Raw genomic sequence first — 20,501 nt, forward strand, 5'->3', positions numbered from 1 at the left:
TGTCCGCTAGTGGTTCCCAAGCATTAGAATATATATTACAATACTGATAATATATATATATTGACATTAATGAATATATTTTGAAGTGTTCTGAAAGTCACCCCTGTTAAACCCTCTCTCCTCAATTCAGACGTTACTGCTTGGTCTTGAGTGTGTTGTGTTGTCCAAGTTCTGTTTCTAGAGTATTTCTGAATCTGTTACCTGCAGCCATAACCTTCTAAACTGATCATGCGGCAATGAAACGCCTCACCCAGAGGTTTAGACATCCATTTCAAATAACACACGTATAGTTGTATACTTTGTCGAAAAGAACTATAGCTGTTGTACTTTGAGAAGTTAATTTCATTTTTTCAAAGTGCCTCTAACATACTGGAAGTTATTTGCTGTGCTTTCTATGAGGCTTACCAAATCGCTTTGAATCATCTCGCTTGACGATTATAATGAGAGTGCGGAACATCTCGGCGGGAGCTAATGACGAAGTGAGCCGCCAACGTATGTTCTGATATTTATTACTGCGCATTGTGTTTTTACGTTCCTAGGTCGACCAGAATCTTCGTGACAGCATCTTTGGGATCGGTGAGGTAATGTCGACAACAACGCAAACATTTGAATGTCATTCACCAAGTAGTTGTTGCTTTTCCTGGGTTGAAAAAACTCCCTGCTAGTTGGTTTCCACTACTTCTGAACATAGTTGTGACAATGGTCGAGTCAGTTCTCAACATGAGAGCCTATTCCTGCCTTTTCAGCGACTCGGTGTCTTAGCCGCTGGACCCGAAAAGAAGGTAAGCCCCGATATCAGTAGCGGATAGCATTATGCAAATACAGTTTGCGGATATAAAGGAAATTATAAGTATTTGTGCTTGAGGTAACATGTCCAACTAAGTTTAAATCCATCTTGCTTACCTCAACAGTTATAAATGGTTTAAAGACCAACGTAATTTCAACGTGGATGAGGGGTGAGGTCGACATGGCAAAGGGACCCTTTTCTTTGAACTACTTTCTAAGCTGTAATAGACAGCATACATGAAGTCTTGTACTGTCTGTCAAAAAAAGTAAAACGGACGCATATGTGTAAGGCTGAATAAGACGTTACTTGCCATTAGATGAGGTACTTGGAGTCGTTATTTTAAAAATATGTCTTACTTCGAACAAGACAATTAAAAATACGCTAAATGTAAGCACGTAGTAAAAATTGCAACACTTGTGACACAAGTATTCGACATGTATGTGGACACAACACATCAAGAATGGAAAGCATCGCAATCACGCATCATGGAAGCAAACTGTACACTATTTATTTATTTACTTATGATACCCTCAGGGCTTATTAGCATTAGAGAGGGGAGGGGCGGAACAGTAAGTTCAAATATAAGTGGATGGATACAGATAATACAAAACAAACAACGAACAATTAGACAAAAACAACCACTACGTGGCGTTCAGATGATCACAAAGAACTTTCTTAAATAAGGAAGGGTCAGTAATGGATGAAATAGAGCCGGGAAGGGGGTTCCATCCGAAAGAAGTTGTGGGCAGAAATGACCGAGAGCATGTATTAGTAGTGCAAAAGGGAGTTCCAACCTTCTGTTCATGGTCCAACGGTGAAGAGATATGTGACGGACGAGAAATAAAAGAACGTCCGAAGATATCGCTATGATAAAATATTTTGTGAAATAGACAAAGACCAGTAACACTGCGTCGAAGTGAGAGATGAGATAGGTTAAGACTAGCTTTCATGGAGGTAACACTGGCTGTCCTGGAAAAGGCTAATCATTATTCCTTAAAGTGCCACTCCGGACTCGAAAAACAGCGTTTATTTTATTTAGTCCATAACAAGAAGGTGCCTAAAGGATTCTATACGCGAAATTTCAATCCTGTTTGCGAGCGCTGTGCATTTTGTGCCAATTTTTGAAGATCTGCCCAGCCTCCACAAGCTTCGATGACGCAAGGAGCGGGTGACGTAATCATAAGCCCACAAATTGCAATGATGTCTTATTCTGTAGAGGGCACTCGTCTCCTAGCAACAACGCCGGCGTCCGGCAGGGTCAGGTGATGGAGAAGTCACATGACGCTGATCGAAAGAGGGGAAAATGGGAGAGATGGCTTCCCATTGTTGTGTTTTCTCCAAGGTCAGGCGGTCCGTTGGGTATGTCACGTGGGGCTCCATGAACAGAGTGCAGAACGTGAGCCCCCCAGGAAGACGCGAAGGGCAACAACGTTGCCAGATGAGAGCCGGGTGCTCCGTTGGAGCATAACATGACGTCACAGTTCTCAAAAATAAAAATTATTTTTTTCTAGCTTTCGCATTACGCAGAGCCAAAATATTTTGCAGGAATGTAAAGTGAGACAAGAAGGTTTCGGTAGCATAACTTTGGTGAGATCCTGAAGACACAAGATTTAGTCCGTAGTGGTACTTTAATTGTCCACTTATGAAACTTATGTGCTGGAACTCCGATCACCTGATCGCTGTCTTTCCCTCGCGTGTGTGTTCCAACGCACTCCAAATGGTCTGAGGCAGATAATAACAATTGAAAATAAATTTACACGTAAGGCGAGACCCCCCAACACATATATGGCTACGTGCTATATGTGCCGCGGGGCGAGACTGCGGATAATTTTGACCGCCTGCGGTTCTTTAAGGTGCCCCGGAAATCTCGCACATATACCTGAGACAGATAAATCATCGTTGCCGGTGCCAGCCGGAAAGGTCCACCTTCGGCCATACGACAGTCATGAACTGATACCAGTGCCGGTTGAGAAGTAAACCCTGGACATAAGCGACGAAGTATAAAAAACTGATTAAAACGAAAACCGAAGGCGCGCAGCGACAGTCTACTGTACTGTGATACTGTGAGCAAAACGTGAGACAGTTCAATGATGCGTCCCTTATCTAAACTTCGATCCCAAAATGGGAACAATGTATGTTTCGCGGAACATCGTAGACTGGGGGAATACGAGTGCCTAAAACGCACGTACACCACGCTGTTCATACGCAGCGGAAATGAATCAATCAACTACCCAGAAGCGTGTGTCTTTGAGCCAAAAGTCAGTCTGCAGCATTCAAAGGGACCGCAACGGTCTCACTAATGTGCACCACTGCATTCATTATATTATGCGCATTACGCTATACTTATTCATATTAACCAGTTGTCCTATCTAGTGCTTTTTGTATCCATCTAGTGCGCTGCCTCTAGATATCCATATTATCATATTATGCGTGCATTGCGATACATGCCAGCCATCTTCCATTAAAGCCATAACGAGTGTAAAACATTATCGTTCTACATGTTGCTGAGATACAAGCTCTAGAAGGACTTCGCCGTGAAGCCTAGATTTCAGGAGAGATAGAGGGCCTAGGTCCATCACTATTGGCTCTCTAAGCACTTTTCCCGCCTTCCTACCATAGAATACCTCCCGTGACGTCACGTTTATATGACTTTCTGTATTAGGAGTATAGACTTTCTGCGCCTTTATTGCCCCCTTTCAAGAAAAATTTGATTACAAGATGACGTCATAAAAATAACACTCATTTACATTTATCCTACACAAGTTGCGCAGAAGTGTGGGAACTTCTTCTTCATACGTCCTAACTCTTCAAAGTGTCACTCTGGACTCAGAAAACAGCGTTTATGTTATTCAGTCGATGAAAAGAAGATGCCTCAAGCATTTCATACGCAAAAGTTCATGGCTGTCCACGAAAACTGTGCATTTCTGTCAATGTTTGAAGAACTGCTGAGCCTCCACAAGTTTCGATGACGCGACGACCGAATGAGTGCACAAATTGCAATGATGTCAAGTTCTGGAGAGGACACTCGTCTCCTAGCAACGACGCTGCTGTCTGGGTAGGGTCACGTGGTGGAGAAGTCACGTGCCACTGATGGAAAGAGGGAAAAATGGGAGAGATGTCTTCTCTGCTTCCTTTGTGTTTCCTCCAAGGGCGGAACGGTCGGATCATATGTCACGTGGGGCTCCGCTCACGCAGTGCAAAAAGTTAGCCCTCCCCCCCCCCCCCCCCCCCCCCGAAGCCGCGAAGGGCAACAACGAGAGCCGGGCGCGAGAGCCGGGCGCGAGCCGAGAGAGAGCCGGGCGCGGGACGCCGAGACGTGATGTCACGGTTCTGAGAAATAAAAATTAATTTTCTCTAGTTTTCGCGTCATATAGAGCCAAAATATTTAGCAGGAATATAAAGTGCGACAAGAAGATTTCAGTAACATAAATTTTGTATGATTCTGATAACACGATATTTAGTCCGTAGTGCCACTTTAAACCAGAGTTCGAGGTAACTCGTTAATGTAACTAAGTTCCTTCCTTTGGTAACTTGTACCTTAACTCGGTACTTTTGCGCAATGGTAACTTTCAGAGGAACTGGTTTCTTTTTCACGTAACTTTGCCAAAGTAACTTAAGTGCCAAGTTGCTTTTAACTCGCTTTTCACTGACGTCCAAATATTTTCTTGTTTTCTCTCCGGTTCCTTCATGGCCATATTTTTGTGCATAAAACGTGATATTCAATAACAGTATTTTATTCAGGAAGTAAGAACCGCTGCCATTGAAATTAAGCTGAACCACTGTGCGCCCACAGGGAGTAAGATGCAAAGCGTTCGAATAGACCTCAACCAGAGAAACGTTATTATGACATTGGTAGACAGACTGAAACCGAAACAAATCGGAGGGAGCGGGCTGGGTTCCACGAACGGGCACTTGTTCCCTGCCTCCCACTGAAAGAAAAGCAGGACCGAGGGTCACGTCCCTTTAAGGGACCATATTGTAATCCCCTCAAGACGGTGGCTTTCGGGCGCGACTTTGTTCACCTCTAGCTTCGAGTGTAGTTCAATTCTACCAAATTTGTGGCGCTGTCGAACACTATGACGTCATTTGTTTACAAACAGAGAGAGGTCTATTGTTGGGCACAAACGAAAACGATCTAAGCGTGTTGCACTCCTGCGCAGGCAGCTCAAGGTCTAACTCAACTGCTCACGCGCTGCACCTGCGTAATGCTATTTTGTATCCCAAGTAACTTGGAAGTAACTCCTTCTTTTTTTTAAGTAACTCAGTAACTGCGAGCTACATTTCAGGCTGAAGAACTTCGTTATGAACTTAGTTAGATTTTGCACACGGAAACCTAACTTGTAACGAGTACTTTTTGACCCGTAACTTCTGAATCTATGCTTTAAACCGTTTTCTAAAGCTACACTACACTATTTATTTTGTAGCAATTTTGTCTTGTGTTTTTGCAGTAACCAACCGGAATGCAAGGGCCGCTGTCATTGGGAGTGATGACGTTTCTTTGGCGCTGCGAAATAAAGGTGTTTTGCAAATTGACACTGGTCCATTCATTTTGTAGCATTTTGCAATAACATTTACGAGCCGCCCGATTGGTCACGTTCAACAGAAGTCTCGATTCCAACATCTTCGTGCGTAGTTATGCTCTCCTTAGTCATTGTGAATTGAGGGAGACTGGAACAAGGCGCTGCAGCGTAAAAAATATCCCTTGAGAAATACGGCCATCGCCAGCCATCATCACTCGTCTAGAAAGTTACAAAGCCAGAAGAAAAAAAAATGCAGTACGGTAGGCTGTGCTGGTATAGCGCATATGATACGAAGTCCGCTGAAGGTATATTCGGACAAATTATTTAGCAGTTGAAAACTACACTCCGCAGCGTTTTATAGTGTTAGGCCGAGAGTGAAGGAGACCGAAGGGTAAGGCGGGGCTACACTATAAACTGAAAAACACCCTTATGGGTGTAAATGGCTTGTCCTATAACTCACACCACTTTTTACACCATATGGTCTGGGACACCCCTTTTATAGGGTGTATTCTGTGTAAAACACCCCTTGAAAGGGTGCTTCTCCTTGGAAATACCTTCTTTTGCACCCTTTAAGGAGGGTGTAAGATTGTTAAACACCCTCAAACTAGGGTGTATAAAGGGTGCAAAAGACGGCGGTTTCGAGGAAAAGCACCCTCTCAAATAGTGTTTTACACAGAATGCACCCTCTAAATAGTGTGTTTCAGACCATACGGTGTAAAAAGCGGTGTGAGTTATAGGACAAGTCATTTACACCCATAAGGGTGTTCTTCAGTTTACAGTGTAGGCTGTTTACTGGCGAACAGCTGGAAAAAAGAATGAGAATGACTGGGTGGCTGGTGCAGAAGAGCGTGGGCGCGGGCAACACGGGCCTGGTGAAATCTTCATGGTCGGCTAACGCACAGTGCCGCTACAAGCGTCCCCCCCCCTGGACATAATGTCGCGACGGCACGAGTCGCACCGAAGGCGGGGCGGACGCCCACCGGACCCTTCTCGGCGAAGGTGCTGCAGGTGAAGGTGCTGAAGGTTTTGGCAGGGGCATGCGTGACGCAGGAGCCGGGGCGTCCGGCAGGAGGAAGGCCGACTTCACCCTGTCGATGGATAGGACATCTCGGCGGTTCGGCAGTTGGATGGTCACAGTGTTGCCTTGGCGGGCGTGGACGAGGTACGGGCCGTCTTACGGAAGCTGGAGAGGTCTACGGGTGACGTCGTGGCGCAGAGAGACGTGGGTAGACGTGGCCAGTTCTGGGTGGAGGTAACCTGGGAGGAGCAAACCACGTTAATATATATTCCATTCTCTACGCCCTTCCTTAGTTCGAACTTGCTAAGGTTTATCTTGAAAGTGTACAAAACTTCCAATAATACTACAACTTGTGATGATAAAGCTTATACATTTCCTAAAAATCTTCGCACTTGACTTGAAAAATGTCACGTTAGAGCTTCATTGTTGTGAACTTTGCCCGGCGTCGTCTTGTTAATCGCTAAGCAGGCGATTCTTACAAAGCAAAAGCAAACTAACAGCCAAAAGAATGGGAGAAGTCTAGCACTTGCAAGTGAGTAAGGTAAGTAAGTAAGTAAGTAACATTTATTTTACTGAAAAACAAGCTTAAGGGCGGAGTTCATCGTTCATCAGGTGCGAGGAAGAAGGATGAACAAGTGCCTGATGAAGGAGAGACTCCGTCCGAGAGCTTATTTTTCAGTAAAACAAATGTTTCAATCTCTTTAAATATACTAAAGCAAAAACAAATAGGCCTGCATGTTATTGTTTTTCATAAGAGACGTCGCAGCATTAAGAACGAGCGCTAGAGAAAACACAGTCCTTACAGACCGAAGAAGCAAACCGGTTGGTAATGCCTTCACAAAACGCAATTTATAATTCCAAGTTCAAGTAGCGTCCACGTCTCCACGAGTCCGTCACAGTTACAGAAGAAAACGGGAGCGAAGCAGTCACCCGCTCGAAATGTCCTACCACGCCTGCGCACAGTGAGCCAATCGGAGGGCGGAATAACTTTGTGGCTAGTCGCATGTAAAAAAACGTGCCATGCCGACCTTCTTTCACGAGGTCGGCGAGAGCTGCCGAGAACGACAGCTGGCGACCAATTAGGTGACAGAGAAAGGCCACGCCTCCAGAGTTTTCGTCTGCTTTGGACGACGGAATGCCACTGTGGTGGGAACATGAAAATCGTGCGCGCTGACGGGGCGGCGGAAATGCGCCTCTACTACCGCCGCCCGCTCACAACGCCGCGTCGGGCGTCGCCAAGTGAGGACTGGCCCTAAGACGTCTGGCTCTCTGGTGTCGTGCTGACGTGCGTCCAGCTGTGCTGTCTGAGGTATTCTCTGGGTTTTCCGAAGCCTTTCCAGACGAATGTCGGCACAGTTCACCCTGAAGTAGGCCCGGGACGCATACTAACCCCTCCTGTTCCCCACTCCTTCCTGCTGTCATTTCTCCATCTGTCCTCATCTGTACGCTGCTCACAGCCTCAGTTGCTTCTCGTCGCTAACACGAAAGTAAAAAAAGAAAAGGAAGATTCGGAACAGCCACAAGAGACGCTTTGGTATCTATTCTCAACACGACTGACATTTTGACGCTGACCGTTCTGTGATTCCGTAGCTAAGATAGCGCGCTCTTATCATGGATGATAACGAGTGCGCCGGGAGCGCTGTGAACTACTGGGGTGCACTCTTACAAATTAACTGCAACATATAGCACGCTCCTAGCCAAACATCATCCCGAATGACAGCGTTTTCGCCCGATTTATCGAGAACGGGAGCCTTTCATTTTATTTTTATTTTTTGTCCTTATGTCGTGCACAATTGCTGCAAAAAAAGGCGCACGCCTCCCATACTCATGCTATCAAGGGAGGCGACGTTGTCATCCGTGATGACGGATGGCCACACTCTTAAAACGAAGCTTCACCAGATGGCACGCTGAAAGCCGGCCATTGTACAGAGAGATACCTTCATCACTCTTGATTTGCGGAAAGCGCGGGGCGTACGCCTTTTTGTGGCAATTATCATTTCTGCATAAGTGTGCCCCCGTTTTCAACAAATCAGGGGAGACAACGGCGTCATTCGGAATGATGGTTGACTAGGAGCGTGCTATGTGGTGGAGTTCATTTTTAAGAGCGTAGGATGGTGTTATGCAGTGAAGTTCATTTTTAAGGGTGCACCATGATCAACATTTATTTGTCCTCAAAAGTGGAACATCGTCCTCTTTGCGTACTGCTAAGTGGCGTGAGAGGCTAACACTTTTATTGTTAAGCTTCCGCCACACCGTCAAAGTTGAATAACTGGCACTGATGATATGTGGCCGTGGGCAGACTGCAGCACACCGTTCGCGGCAGTCGTCGCGCTAACATTTCATGACGAAGTTACGCTTGCTTTGCCGCTGGTGGCGCTTTATTGTTGAAACGTGAGGGCAAGCTTATGCTTGTCCCATCCTACAGTTGGCAATAGAAGTTACGAGCAGTTGGCGATACGAGGTGTTCTGTTCCATCGCTCCTTGTCTCGCGACGTAAACACCCAATTATTATTATTATTGTTCCATCGCTCCGCTGTGATGTGGGTAAGCTTAGGCTTGTCCCATCCTACAGTTGGCAATACAAAGTCTTGAGTTTTTAACCTTTTTTGTGATTTAAATTGCTCCTGCCGATGTACCGCGTACACCGCAGGGATCCTGGTGATGATGAATAACAACTCACCCCTCCGGGAGTTGGTGCTTCGGCGTCCGCGTACCGGACGTCGTCGACGCCGTATTTGATACAGTGGGACCTGGGAACTTGTAACTTGGGAACCTCTACGAGGTCGACCTTGGATCGTGTCATTGAATGCGGCATTACGGTCGAAGAGCAAGCCTGCTCGATTGAGCTTTTCGGGCCACGTGTTGTGAATGTCACCTGCAAGATGGTGTCGCTTTATATGCGCGACGAGAATCTTATTCGCGCCCTGAACAAGTACTGGAAAGTGCTCAAGATGGATGACGTTACCTTCCAGGATCGGAAGGGTCGTGGTACCTTGCGTACCGGAAACAAGAAGGTCGTCTGCGAGATGAGTGAGAGGACCCCGCTTCCCAATTTCGTCCGGGTGGTGCAGGCACTCATCCAGTGCGACTACGCTGGAGCGAAGGAGATTTGTCGGCGATGCAAGCAAGAAGAACAGTTTATATCGGCCTGCAAGGTCCCGTTTTGTGAACGGCGCTCCACGTTCGGGCACACTACCGACGAATGTGGCTCCCGCTGCCGGCGTTGTCGCACCAGACACCCCCTTGATCCTTGCCCTGAACCCGCACCTTACGCTTCGGTGATCCGCACTTCTTCGGGGAAGTCGCACACACGACATCCCCGAGATCCCTCACGTACAGAGGGCCACGGATGCAGTGACGTCTGGTCAAGTACCTGCGACGCAACAGCCGGAACCTGAACAAGTTACTGGCCATGCACCGACAACCGAGGACAGCAGCTCCGTGTCTGCTGTGGTCTCGCCACCATCATCCACCGTTGAGCCGTCCGCGAACGACTCAACGTCGTCTGTGCCGTTTCCTGCAGCGTCACAGTGTGGTGACCCTTCGAATGCTGATGTCGGCGCAACCATGCGCGAGATATCCGGCACGGATCAAGAAATGGAGAGGAACACCGGAGACGACGCGCTACAAAGGAAGCGACGAAAGAAAGTTAAAGCACCACTGGTTCACGAGGTCTTCGGCTCGGACTCGGACAGCTCTTAGGTTCGTTGTTTCTGATTTTTCTATGTCGACAATGAACTTCGCCTGTGCTTGTGTACTTGTCTGCCTGCTTCTCATTATGCGGGTTAAGATAGCCACCTTAGATGTCAACGGACTCCGCAATGTTAAGAAAGAGGCGTACTTAGTTAGTTTTGGACGTCGCCTAGGTTTGCATATTTTCATGTAACAAGAGACACACTTTTACTCCATGAGGGATATTGCACAATTCAAAGCCCGTTTCAACATTTCAGTTTTTGCGAGTTTGGGCACGCCAAACTCCTGCGGTGCAGCGGTGATCGTTTACCTGCGGTGCAGCGGTGATCGTTTTTAACAGTGCGTGTCTGAACCGTTTCCTTTGCACGTATGACGCAGACGGACGTGTTTTAAATTTTGTTTTTTTCATACGAGATGTGAAGTACACGACTGTAAATGTTTACGCCCCAGCCAGGGTGAATGAAACCAATGCCTTTTTTTCGTCTCTTAATCACAGACTGTTATCAAACGGGAACGTCTTGCTTACAGGCGACTCTAACTGCGTGGTTGACTCTAACGTCGATGTGATATGTCAAGGTCAAGGCCAGCCGATATGGAATGCTCGCGAGCTCATTCGTATTGTCAACCCATTCCAGTTGATCGACTCTTGGCGCGTGGTCCATGGACCGAACCTGGTCAGCGTTACGTGGCAGAGGGAAGCATCAGGCTCCTGCTTAGATCAGTTCTACGTACCGGACAACTTACGCGAGAAGATCGCCTTGTGCGATCACCGCAGTATTCCATCGGCTGCCACATACAAGTTCGACCACTCGGCTGTGACCTTGATACTTGATCTTGACCATCCGCCTGTTTTGCATCGTCCCTTTTGTCGTATTGACAGAACACTCTTGTCAGACGACGGGTGGTCCACTCGTTCTTGTTCTGTGTACTACGCAAATACGGTTTCCCCCCGAGTTCTGCGCAATTCTGGAAAACATCTATACAGGTCCCATAGTAGCAGTCTAGTGTTTAACGGCCGAGAACTTCAAGAGACTTCGAGAGAGAACTTCGAGAGAGAACTTCGAGAGAAGAACTTCAATTTACGGTCGCCTGCGGCGTACGCCAAGGGTATCCTCTGTCACCCATACTTTTTGTTGTCACACTGGATGTTTTTGTACGTCATGTGATCGCCTGTCAGGGCATCCAGGGCTTTCCGTTGCCAGGAAGCGGTGCCATAAAAGTGTCTGCTTACGCGGACGACGTCACTTTGTTCGTGCGGAACGAGACGTCCTTACGTAATGTTTTTAATCTATTTCAACGGTACTTCTGGTGCCCAGCTAAATGGCTCAAAAAACAAGATTATGGCGATAGGGTCTTCTGCACTGCCCTCCGCGTTTAGTATTTCTTCATGCACGTCTCTGCGCATTCTTGGCGTGTTCTTTGATGGCCACGGGGCGCTGCCTTCAAACTGAGCCAATGCAATCATATCAGTACGGGCCGCTGTTGCGGCAGCAGAGCACTTTTCTTTCACTTTCGCAGAGCGCAGTTATTTTATCCGCTCGGTCGTTTGCCCCCGTGTCTGGTACTTGGACCAGATTCTTCCTCAGCCACCTTCGATAGTCCAGAGACTAAACGCAGTCTTGTTCCCTTCCTTGTGGTCAGGAAGACAAGCAGTTATAAATCGTCCGACTCTGCAACTTCCGGTTTCTTTAGGGGGCAAGAGCTTTCGTCACGTAGGCGCGGTCTGCGAGTGGCTTGTGCTAAAGGTCCTAATTAGCGTGCTCAGGGACAAGGAGAGCCCTGCCCACAGACTTGCTGTGTACTTCAGTTCCGTTCAGACTCGTCTCCTTCCTTATCTTCCACGCCTGAGAACTACACTCCGAGCTGAGCAAGCTCACAAGCTGCACGGCTCCTTGGTCACCTTTTACCGTCGCATTCAGCCTCTTCTCAGAGACTGGGATATAGACGTTTTTAGAAAAGCAAGCGCCACCTGTGACACGCAAGGGCTCATGGGAACTTTGAGGGCCTCGAAGCATTACTAGAGGCCAGAGACGAAGGAAGAAGAAGACGAAGAACATTCCCGGTGTGCGCAGCAGCAGCATCAGCCGGGTTATGGTAGCCGGGGTAAACCATAACCGAAGCAAACGACAGAGCAATGTCCCTCGAAGTTCCCATGCTGCTTTGCGCCTCGCGCTTGGTGCCGCGCGCATCTATTTAACATCGTCTATTCTCGGCGTTGCTGCTGTCCGCATCCAGAAGCGTTTGGCTTTGACATCGAACGAAGCTCGAGAGCGACTTCTGAAGTTGCGTATGCCTTTCCGATCTCGCATGTTTTCGGATCTTCCGGGTCGAACTCGTGATTTCATGTGGCAGGCCTGGTGGGGGGCCCTCCCTACACTCGACAGACTGTGTAGTATGTGCTCCCTTCTGTTGTCTCTGCAGAGCACAAGATACTCTGGATCACCTACTGTACGACTGCCGTGTTTCAAGAATATTTTTTTTGTCCCGAGCTGCCCACAGCTTTTCTCTTCGTGTCCAGCTCCAGTGGGGTGCGCTTCGTGTGGCGCCTCGATCTCCAACGCATCGACTGTGCAGGCTTGCGACTTTCATGGGGTTTCATGTCTTGTGGCGGGCTCGTAGCAGGGCCCTGGTTAAGCATACGAGGTTTTTGCCCGTCTTAGCGGCCGTGACATCGCTTCGCAGGGAGGTGCAAGAGTTCCTAAAGCAGGAGCTTCATAATACAAACATTGATGGCTTTGTCCACGGCAGCTGAAAATGTGTTCACCATCAAGAATGGGGGGGATATGTTTAGTACGAAAAAAAGAGGCAGGAAAAAAGGAAAGGCCAGCCAGGCAGAAGCTGACTGATTATTCCTTGTAAAAAAAAACAGAAACAGAAAAAGAGGAAGACGCAAGCGGCACATGGGCAGCAGGGGGGCATGAGTACACGATCGCTCAGAGGCAGTCCAGGAGCCCAGAGTCATCCAGGAAGCATATTAGCGCTCTGGTAACAACCCATTGCTTCTGCCCTATGGGGCCCAGCAGGGTTGCCAAAGAGAGGTCTCTGTGCCCCAGGGCAGATAGGCAGTGCGTGAGTGCGGTCCGAGGAGCGGCATATCTTGGGCAGGTCAAGAGTAAATGGTGGGTGTCGGCGTCTGTGGAGCAGGAGGGGCACGCGGAAGAGGGACACTGCTTGATCTTGAACAGGAACGATGGAGTACGGGCAACATTCAGGTGAAGACGATGGAGAGATGAGTCAATGGTGGGTGTCGGCGTCGTTGGAGCAGGAGGGGCACGCCGAAGAGGGACGCTGCTTGATCTTGAACAGGAACGATGGAGTACGGGCAACATTCAGGCGAAGACGTTGGAGAGCTGACTCTTCCTTTCGAGACAGCCGTAGCGACACACTGAAGGCCAGTGAGGTGGAGGAAGGTGTTGGCTGGGACAGTGTTTTCTATGAAAAGGTGGGTGTCGGAGGAAAAGCGCCGGCGGATGTGTATGAGGCAGACGGATGGTGATAACGGGATGACAGTGTTGCACTCAGCTGCGCCATGAGCGCGCCTCGCTGCTGTGTCGGCATGTGTGTTTCCCGGCAAGCCAATGCGGCTTGGCACCCACTGAAACAACACGGAGTGGTCGGAGGTGGCGAGGAGGTTGTGCACAATCAGGATCAGTGAGCGGATGTCAGAAACAACTTGTGAGCGAGGCGAAGACAGTGCCTCCAGCGCCGACCTGCTGTCTGTTAGGACTGTCCAGCTTCCAGGTGGACGAGAGGATACAAGCTTCAGTGCTTCGTGAATGGCTACAAGCTCCGCTTCGGTGGACGACGTTTCGTGGGGAAGCTTGAAGGCTTGTTCGATGTTTTCGGAAGGGAGGAACAGCGCTGCTGTGGAGACGCCCGCGGAGACCGAGCCGTCTGTATATATTTGCAGTCGCTGGCTGTGTAGGGCGTCCATGTGCTCCAGCACGAGGTACCGCAGGACAGGCGGGGGATGGTCGTTTTTGCTCGTGATGCCAGGGATATGTGTGTACACGGCGGGTGTGACCATCGACCACATTGGTGGGGCGTAAGACGAAGTAGACGCAGTTGATGGGACCGACACCTTCAGTCGCTGGACAGCGGCACCGAATGCCGACGCAGGGCAGTCATGGTCGATATCCCGCAAGTGGTGGGCGGGATGACGAGTAAGGTATCGTGAGTAGGCGCGAAGGGTTTCCAGGGCGCGCAGAATGTGTGCTGGAGACTCCTTGCCCTCTGCTAGGACCAGGTATGTCTCTGTCGTTTTGGGAACACCACGGCAGACGCGCAGGCTGCGGGCCTGGATGTTGAGGAGCTCGCGGTCATTGGCTTTGCTTACGGCGTGGAGGACTGGGAGGCTGTACCTCAGGGTTCCGGTCGCCAGCGAGGTGTGGACGAGCTTAAGGTCGGTGCAGGTAGGGCCCCATGACGTTCCAGAGATCCGTCGCAGGACATTGACGAGGACAGACAGCTGGGAGGATAGAGCTTTGGTATGTTTGGACCAGGTGAGGCCCCAGTCGATGGTAATGCCCAGATACTTGTGGTGTGGCACGAACTCCACCGGCAAACCTGCAACCCGTAGCAGGAACTGCCGGAATGATCGGGGTGTAAACGCCATGGCGACAGTCTTGGATGATGAAACAGACAGTTCCGGGTCGGAAAGATACTGGACAACATCATCAACGCCTCGTTGCAGGCGACGCTGAATCGCGTCACGGCACGTGCCGGAGGTCCGCAGGCATATGTCGTCGGCGTAGATGGTGATACTGACGTTGCCTCGGAGGTGAGCTGGTAGGGAGGCCATGACAACGTTGAACACAAGAGGGCTGAGCACATTACGTTGCGGGACGCCGCGGCGAACAGGGAAGGATTGGGTGTCCCCTTCCGTACTGTGCACAAACAAAGACCTGTGCGATAGGAAGTCCTGAATCCACGACAGCATCCGGCCCCCTACGCCAGCCTCCTGGAGTGTCGCCCCAACAGTACTGTGGAGTACGCTGTCGTAAGCCTTGAGAACGTCGAGGAAGACAGCGGCGGTATGTAGGCCTTCAGATCGGGCTTGCTGCGCGGAGGAGGTGACGGCGATGACATTGTCAACGGCAGATCTACCTTGTCTAAATCCGGCCATCACCTGCGGGAAGAAGCCCGTACTTTCAAGGCACCAGGCGAGGCGCGAATGGACCATTCTCTCGAAAGTCTTCCCGATGCAGCTGGTAAGGGCAATTGGCCTAAATGAATCGATGTTGTGTGGTGATTTGCAGGGCTTTAAGATGGGGATTATCATCACACATTTCCATTTTGTCGGGAAGGAAGCGGCTACCCAGGATACGTTGAAAATGCTCAGAAGAGACTGGCTTGCGCAAAACGGTAGATTTCTGAGCGCCTTGTAAGACAGATGGTCCGCGCCTGGCGAGGTATGCACGGGTGCATTCTCCAGCGCAGATTCAAGTTCAGCAAGGGAGAATGGAATGTCTAGGAGAGGCTCGCTCGACGACTCCAGAACTACGGGGATGTCCTTGGATGAGGCTGGTGAGTTGGTGGGGGCCGAGGCGAGGCGGTCGCAGTACTCCTCCGCTATTTCGAGTTCCTGACGCCCGGAGGCAAGCGAAAGCGATCGAAATGGCTGGCGCTGAGTGACGGGCACATGGAGCCCTTTGAGCACCGACCACAGCCGAGACAGCGGCGTGCGCGGCGACAGTGAAGTCGCAAAGCTCCGCCAGTGGGTACTTCCCAGTTTGACCAGGTGCCTGTGGACTGCCTTGTGCACACGTCGCGCCTGAGACGTGTGTTCCGGCAGACTAGTGCGACGGACGCGTCGTTCCGCGCGAAGGCGGAGAGCGCGCAGCCTCTCGCACTCCGCATCGACGGCAGTGAACTTTTCCGGTATCCGCGCAACGGTGATGGAGGAGTGCACGGCACGAACGACTGCTTGACAGAAGTCCCTTTCATTCATCGGCATGGGGTCTGCGAAGTCGGTCTCCAGAGCAGATCTGTAGGACGCTCAGTCAGTACGCTTGACACACCGCTCCGTTCTGGAGTGCTGAATTTTGACCAGGACAGGCAGGTGATCGCTGCCCATCGTGTCAGCATCGACTTGCCACCTCGAGATCCGCGCAATAGAGGCCGAGGCCACAGTCAGGTCCAAGCAGGACGAAAGGAGAGTCGACTGCACAAACGTTGGGGAACCGTCGTTTAGGATATGAAGGTCGCGTTCTTCAAACAGGGCAAGAATGGAATCATTTTCCTTCGGCAACACTAAGTGCCCGATACACGTGCTAACATGTGTCTGTGTAAATCTAGAGGTGTTTGCACACACTGTAAATACACTGTTTCAAGATGTGCGTTTTATAAATATGTGATTATTTAAGGATGTAAATAATTAACTATCCATTCTAAGCTTCGTTGATTGTTGTATTCACCGTTCGCTTCTTTGCATTGTACATTCCATTGTGCTCATTGCGCTCATGCCAATACATTTTCTTTGATCTCGTCAATCAGCACTCTGTGGCTTGATGATAATATATACAATCAGTACGTGGTGGAGGGAGGCAAAGGGGAACCTGTCCTCCATATATTAGAGAATCGGTGAATTAAGGTTAAAGGACGGGAGTCGAGCTCGTGGAGGGAGGCGGAGAGTACGGAGCGGAAGGGTGGTAGTGTAGGCAATGGAGAAGAATGTGCTTGAGATCTTCAACAGCACCGCAGTGACTGCAGTAGGGAGAGTTAACTTGTCGCAAGCAATAGCGCCACTGAGCCGTGAAGGCCACGTCGAGACGCATTCGATGAACTAATGCGGCGTCTTGACGAGAGATATGTGCTAGCATGCGGAAAGCGAGCGCTGGGTCAACTCTGCTCAGCATGGCGGAGGGTAGTATGTCGGCGGTCCGTTGGCGGGTAGCCAGAGGAGTCACAAGGCTTCGAAGTATGGACCGTCGATCGCCTCTGAGCAGTGCAATACGCGTTCGTGTCCGAGACGAGAGAGCTGCTTCGGCGGCGCTGTCCGCCAGTTCATTGCCTTGGACACCGCAATGGGCGTGAACCCATTGGAGAGCGAGCCTATGTCCTTCTTCGTAGACAAGTTTGTAAGCGGTTAACACATCCATAACCAACGGGGGGGGGGGGGAGGAGCCTCGGATGCCAGAATTTTCAATTGCTTGCAGCGCAGAGGTTGAGTCAGTAAAGACTAGCCAATTCCAGGAGGCGAAAGGAACAATGTGCTGCGAAAAGAAAAGTATGGCGTAGAGTTCCGCAGCTGTGGATGATGTACAATGCCAAAGGCGACGTCCATGAATTACGCCTTCGTCGGGGATGACAAACGCTGACGCGGACTTGCCATTTCGAGAGACGTCATCGTTGTAAGCTACGGTAGAGGTGGAAAACTGCGCGTCTACCATAGCATAAAATTAGGTTGGAAGGACTTGAGGGGTAACCTGAGCTCTGCGGACCGGAAGCTCAGGAAGACGTGTGAAGGTGGCACAGGCAGACACCAGGGGGCGTTCGGCGGTGTGGCAGTCCTAGGTGGGAAGCCGGTGAGAGCACGGCATCTCCTCAGCGCCACGTGATGGAAATCACTTTCAGGACGGTATCGAATTTTCCTGAGGAGTGGGTGACGGGGAACGTTCGCACGCAAACGTAGGAAGTGTGGAGCCGTTTCCCGATCACGGAGGACCTCCACCGAGAGTTCTCCAGCTTCAGCTAGGGCTTGCCGTGTTTCAGCCATTCTTGGAACGCCAAGGCAGCGACGAAGGCTTCGGGCGAACAGGGACCGAAGGGTATTTAACGATGTTGTAGAAACCCTAGTAGCCCTCACCAAAGCGGCGTGAACGGCTAAGAGCGAGCGTTGATCACAGCCCCAGCCGAAGCCAGAAAGATGTTGAATGACAGGAACCATCGCTGCACTTTGGTTTCAAGGTGCTTAATGTGGCAAGCCCAGCGCAGGTGGGAGACCAGTACCACGCCAAGGAAGCGATGGGAGCGCACAGGCTCGAAATTCCGTGCACCAACACAAAAAGGGAAATTAACCATAGCCTTGTGGGTGAAAGGGAGCTCGACGCACTTTTCGGGCGAAAGGTCCATTCCAAGTCCCGTAATGTAGAAATGAACGTTGTTTAAGCCTTGTTGTAAACGGCGCTCAATGGCTGGTCGTGACTTGCCTACTGTCCAAAGGGCAACGTCATCGGCATACACGGAGAATGCGACCTTGCGTGGAACTGTCGATTTTAGTCCTGCCATGACTACATTAAAAAGTGTAGCACTGAGAATGCTTCCTTGTGGTACGCCTTGATGAACAGGGTGCTTGGGGCTTTGGCCGCGGGATGTGCGGACAGCGACAGTTCGGTCCGTAAGGAAATCGTGAAGCGAGCTGAAAAGTCGACCAGAGACTCCAAAAGACCGCAACCCGTGGAGGACACAGATGTGCGAGACTATATCATAGGCGCGCTTCATGTCCAGGAAGACCTGTAAGGGAAGACTGGGTCGACCAGGTTGACCAGGAAGACTGGGTCGACCTTGTGACGTGTCGCACGCGACAGGAACGCGACAGAACGGTGCTACCGGCAGAGGCGGCGGAGCTTTCGAAGCTGGCCTGGGAAACAGGCGGAGCGGGCAGTTCCGAGAAGCCGGAGGAATTGACGACTGCCATGTCAAGGTCCATCAGGTATTGTCCAAGGTATTGTTCGGGTCACGCCTTGATGTGATGGCGCTGGCAATGCCGCCACAGGGCCTCCCCCTTAGCCAAGCGCTGGAAGCTGGCGAATAGAAACGGGCTTGGGAGCCCAAGTGACTTGTCGGGGTGGTCTGAGTCGGGGAGGCGAGGGGGAGAGTAGTTGGAGTAGTGAGCGGACAAGTTGCCGTGGAGGGTGAGTCGTGGAGTAGCTCTACGGAGAAGGAGGGCGGCAACGGTGGTGCAGCGTCGACGTATGCCGGGTTAAGCTGTTCTAAGGCAACAGTGCCCTCGCGGCCGTTCAGTTGAATGGTGTAAAAGTTGGGTGAACGGCGCAGCACGAGGTGAGGGCCTGAGTAGGGCGGTTGCAGGGGCTTCCATACAGCGTCACAGCGCACAAAGACGTGTGTGCAGGAGGCAAGGTCGGGATGCTGGAAGGCCGGGGGCACACGCGAGGGCCGAGATGTTGCTGGACGAAGGGCGGCTATAGTACGGCGGAGCCGCGAAACGTAGTCAGCTGGTGGCAGAGCAGTGCTGCATGGCAACGCGCAAACGAGATCTCCGGGGAGGCGTAGGGACGTGCCGTAAACCATCTCGGCGACGGCGCAGCCCATGTCAGCTTTGAAGGTGGAGCGAATCCCCAGGAGCGCGAGCGGTAGGACTTCTGGCCAGGGCGTTTCAGGAGCAGCCCGGAGGGCAACCTTGAGCTGTCGGTGGAAGCGCTCAACGAGGCCGTTTGACGCCGGTTGGTGGCAGTCGTTCGAATCCGCTTGCAGCCCAGTGTGTTGACGAGTCTAGAGAAGAGGGCGGACTCGAACTGGGGACCTCGGTCTGACGTGATGAGAGAGGATACACCGAAACGCGACACCCAGGTGTTCAAGAGGGCGGCTGCAACAGTGGGTGCAGTGGCGTCGGGTACCGGTACAGCCTCAGGCCAACGGTGAAGCGGTGAAGATGTAACGATAGCCGGATGATATTGTGAGTGATCCCACCAAGTCGGTGTGGATATGAGCGAAGCGGCTGTCTGGCACGGGAAACTGAGAAGGATGAAGGCGGGTGTGCCTGTGAACCTTGGTCCGCTGACACGGAATGCAGGCTTGAACCCAGCGCTTGATGTCCTTGTTCATGAAAGGCCAGCCGTAGCGCCGAGAAATGAGTTCTTGAGAGGCGCGTGTGCCAGGATGGGATAATGAATGATAGCTCGAGAAGACTTCTCGTCGAACTGCCGCCGGAACAAATGGGCGGGGTCGACCTTGTGACGTGTCGCACGCGACAGGAACGCGACAGAACGGTGCTACCGGCAGAGGCGGCGGAGCTTTCGAAGCTGGCCTGGGAAACAGGCGGAGCGGGCAGTTCCGAGAAGCCGGAGGAATTGACGACTGCCATGTCCAGGTCCATCAGGTATTGTCCAGGGTATTGTTCGGGTCACCACTGTAGTGCTACTGAACACTAACGAGACCAGGCAACAACATGGCGGTGGAATTGCCAGGTCAGAGCGAGAGCTCGGGCTGACCGAGGCAAGGATATTTATTATTCGCGCCTTGATGTGATGGCGCTGGCAATGCCGCCACAGACCGATACAACGATCCGCCGATGAGCATGAGCATGTTGGACTGTAGAGACGAGATCGAGAACTGGATCCATAGAACTTCGGTGGCGGCGAAATCAAGCCATTTCCTGAGGGAACGCACCTTGTTTTTCTGCCACCAGTCGAGGCGATGCAAAACCATTCTCTCCATCAGTTTGCCCAGGCAGCTTGTCAGCCTCACGGGGCGAAAGGAGGATAGGGCATTTGGGGGTTTGCCTGGTTTCAGGATTGGAACA

The 20,501-nt window shown here is 50.9% G+C and overlaps 2 protein-coding genes across 4 annotated transcripts in view; one reads left to right on the forward strand and one right to left on the reverse strand.

The window, feature by feature from the left end:
• LOC135400174 (uncharacterized) overlaps positions 1–5,320 on the forward strand; it is a 94,731-nt gene extending 89,411 nt beyond the window's left edge. For all 3 annotated transcript variants that reach the window (XM_064631912.1, XM_064631913.1, XM_064631914.1), the window contains 3 exons: positions 540–581; positions 747–782; positions 5,236–5,320. The gene's annotated coding sequence lies outside the window, so the exon portion shown is untranslated. The remainder of the gene's footprint in view (positions 1–539; positions 582–746; positions 783–5,235) is intronic.
• A 13,347-nt stretch (positions 5,321–18,667) lies between these two features.
• Positions 18,668–19,804, reverse strand: LOC135400401 (uncharacterized). The gene is made up of 2 exons (XM_064632243.1): positions 19,670–19,804; positions 18,668–19,471 (listed from the first exon to the last, which is right to left on the reverse strand). Exons 1-2 carry the CDS (start codon positions 19,802–19,804, stop codon positions 18,668–18,670), a joined length of 939 nt encoding a protein of 312 aa, XP_064488313.1.
• Positions 19,805–20,501: the final 697 nt, after the last annotated feature.

This window comes from Ornithodoros turicata, chromosome 7 (genome assembly GCF_037126465.1).
Source record: "Ornithodoros turicata isolate Travis chromosome 7, ASM3712646v1, whole genome shotgun sequence".
Lineage (NCBI taxonomy): Eukaryota > Metazoa > Arthropoda > Arachnida > Ixodida > Argasidae > Ornithodoros > Ornithodoros turicata.

Bases quoted from the DNA above. Each gene is read 5' to 3' on its own strand.
- LOC135400401 (XM_064632243.1), bottom strand. From the start codon at position 19,804: ATGAACAAGGACATCAAGCGCTGGGTTCAAGCCTGCATTCCGTGTCAG. The intron at 19,472-19,669 runs GTGGGATCACTC...CCTCTTCTCTAG, and splicing joins CTCATATCCACACCGACTTG to ACTCGTCAACACACTGGGCT.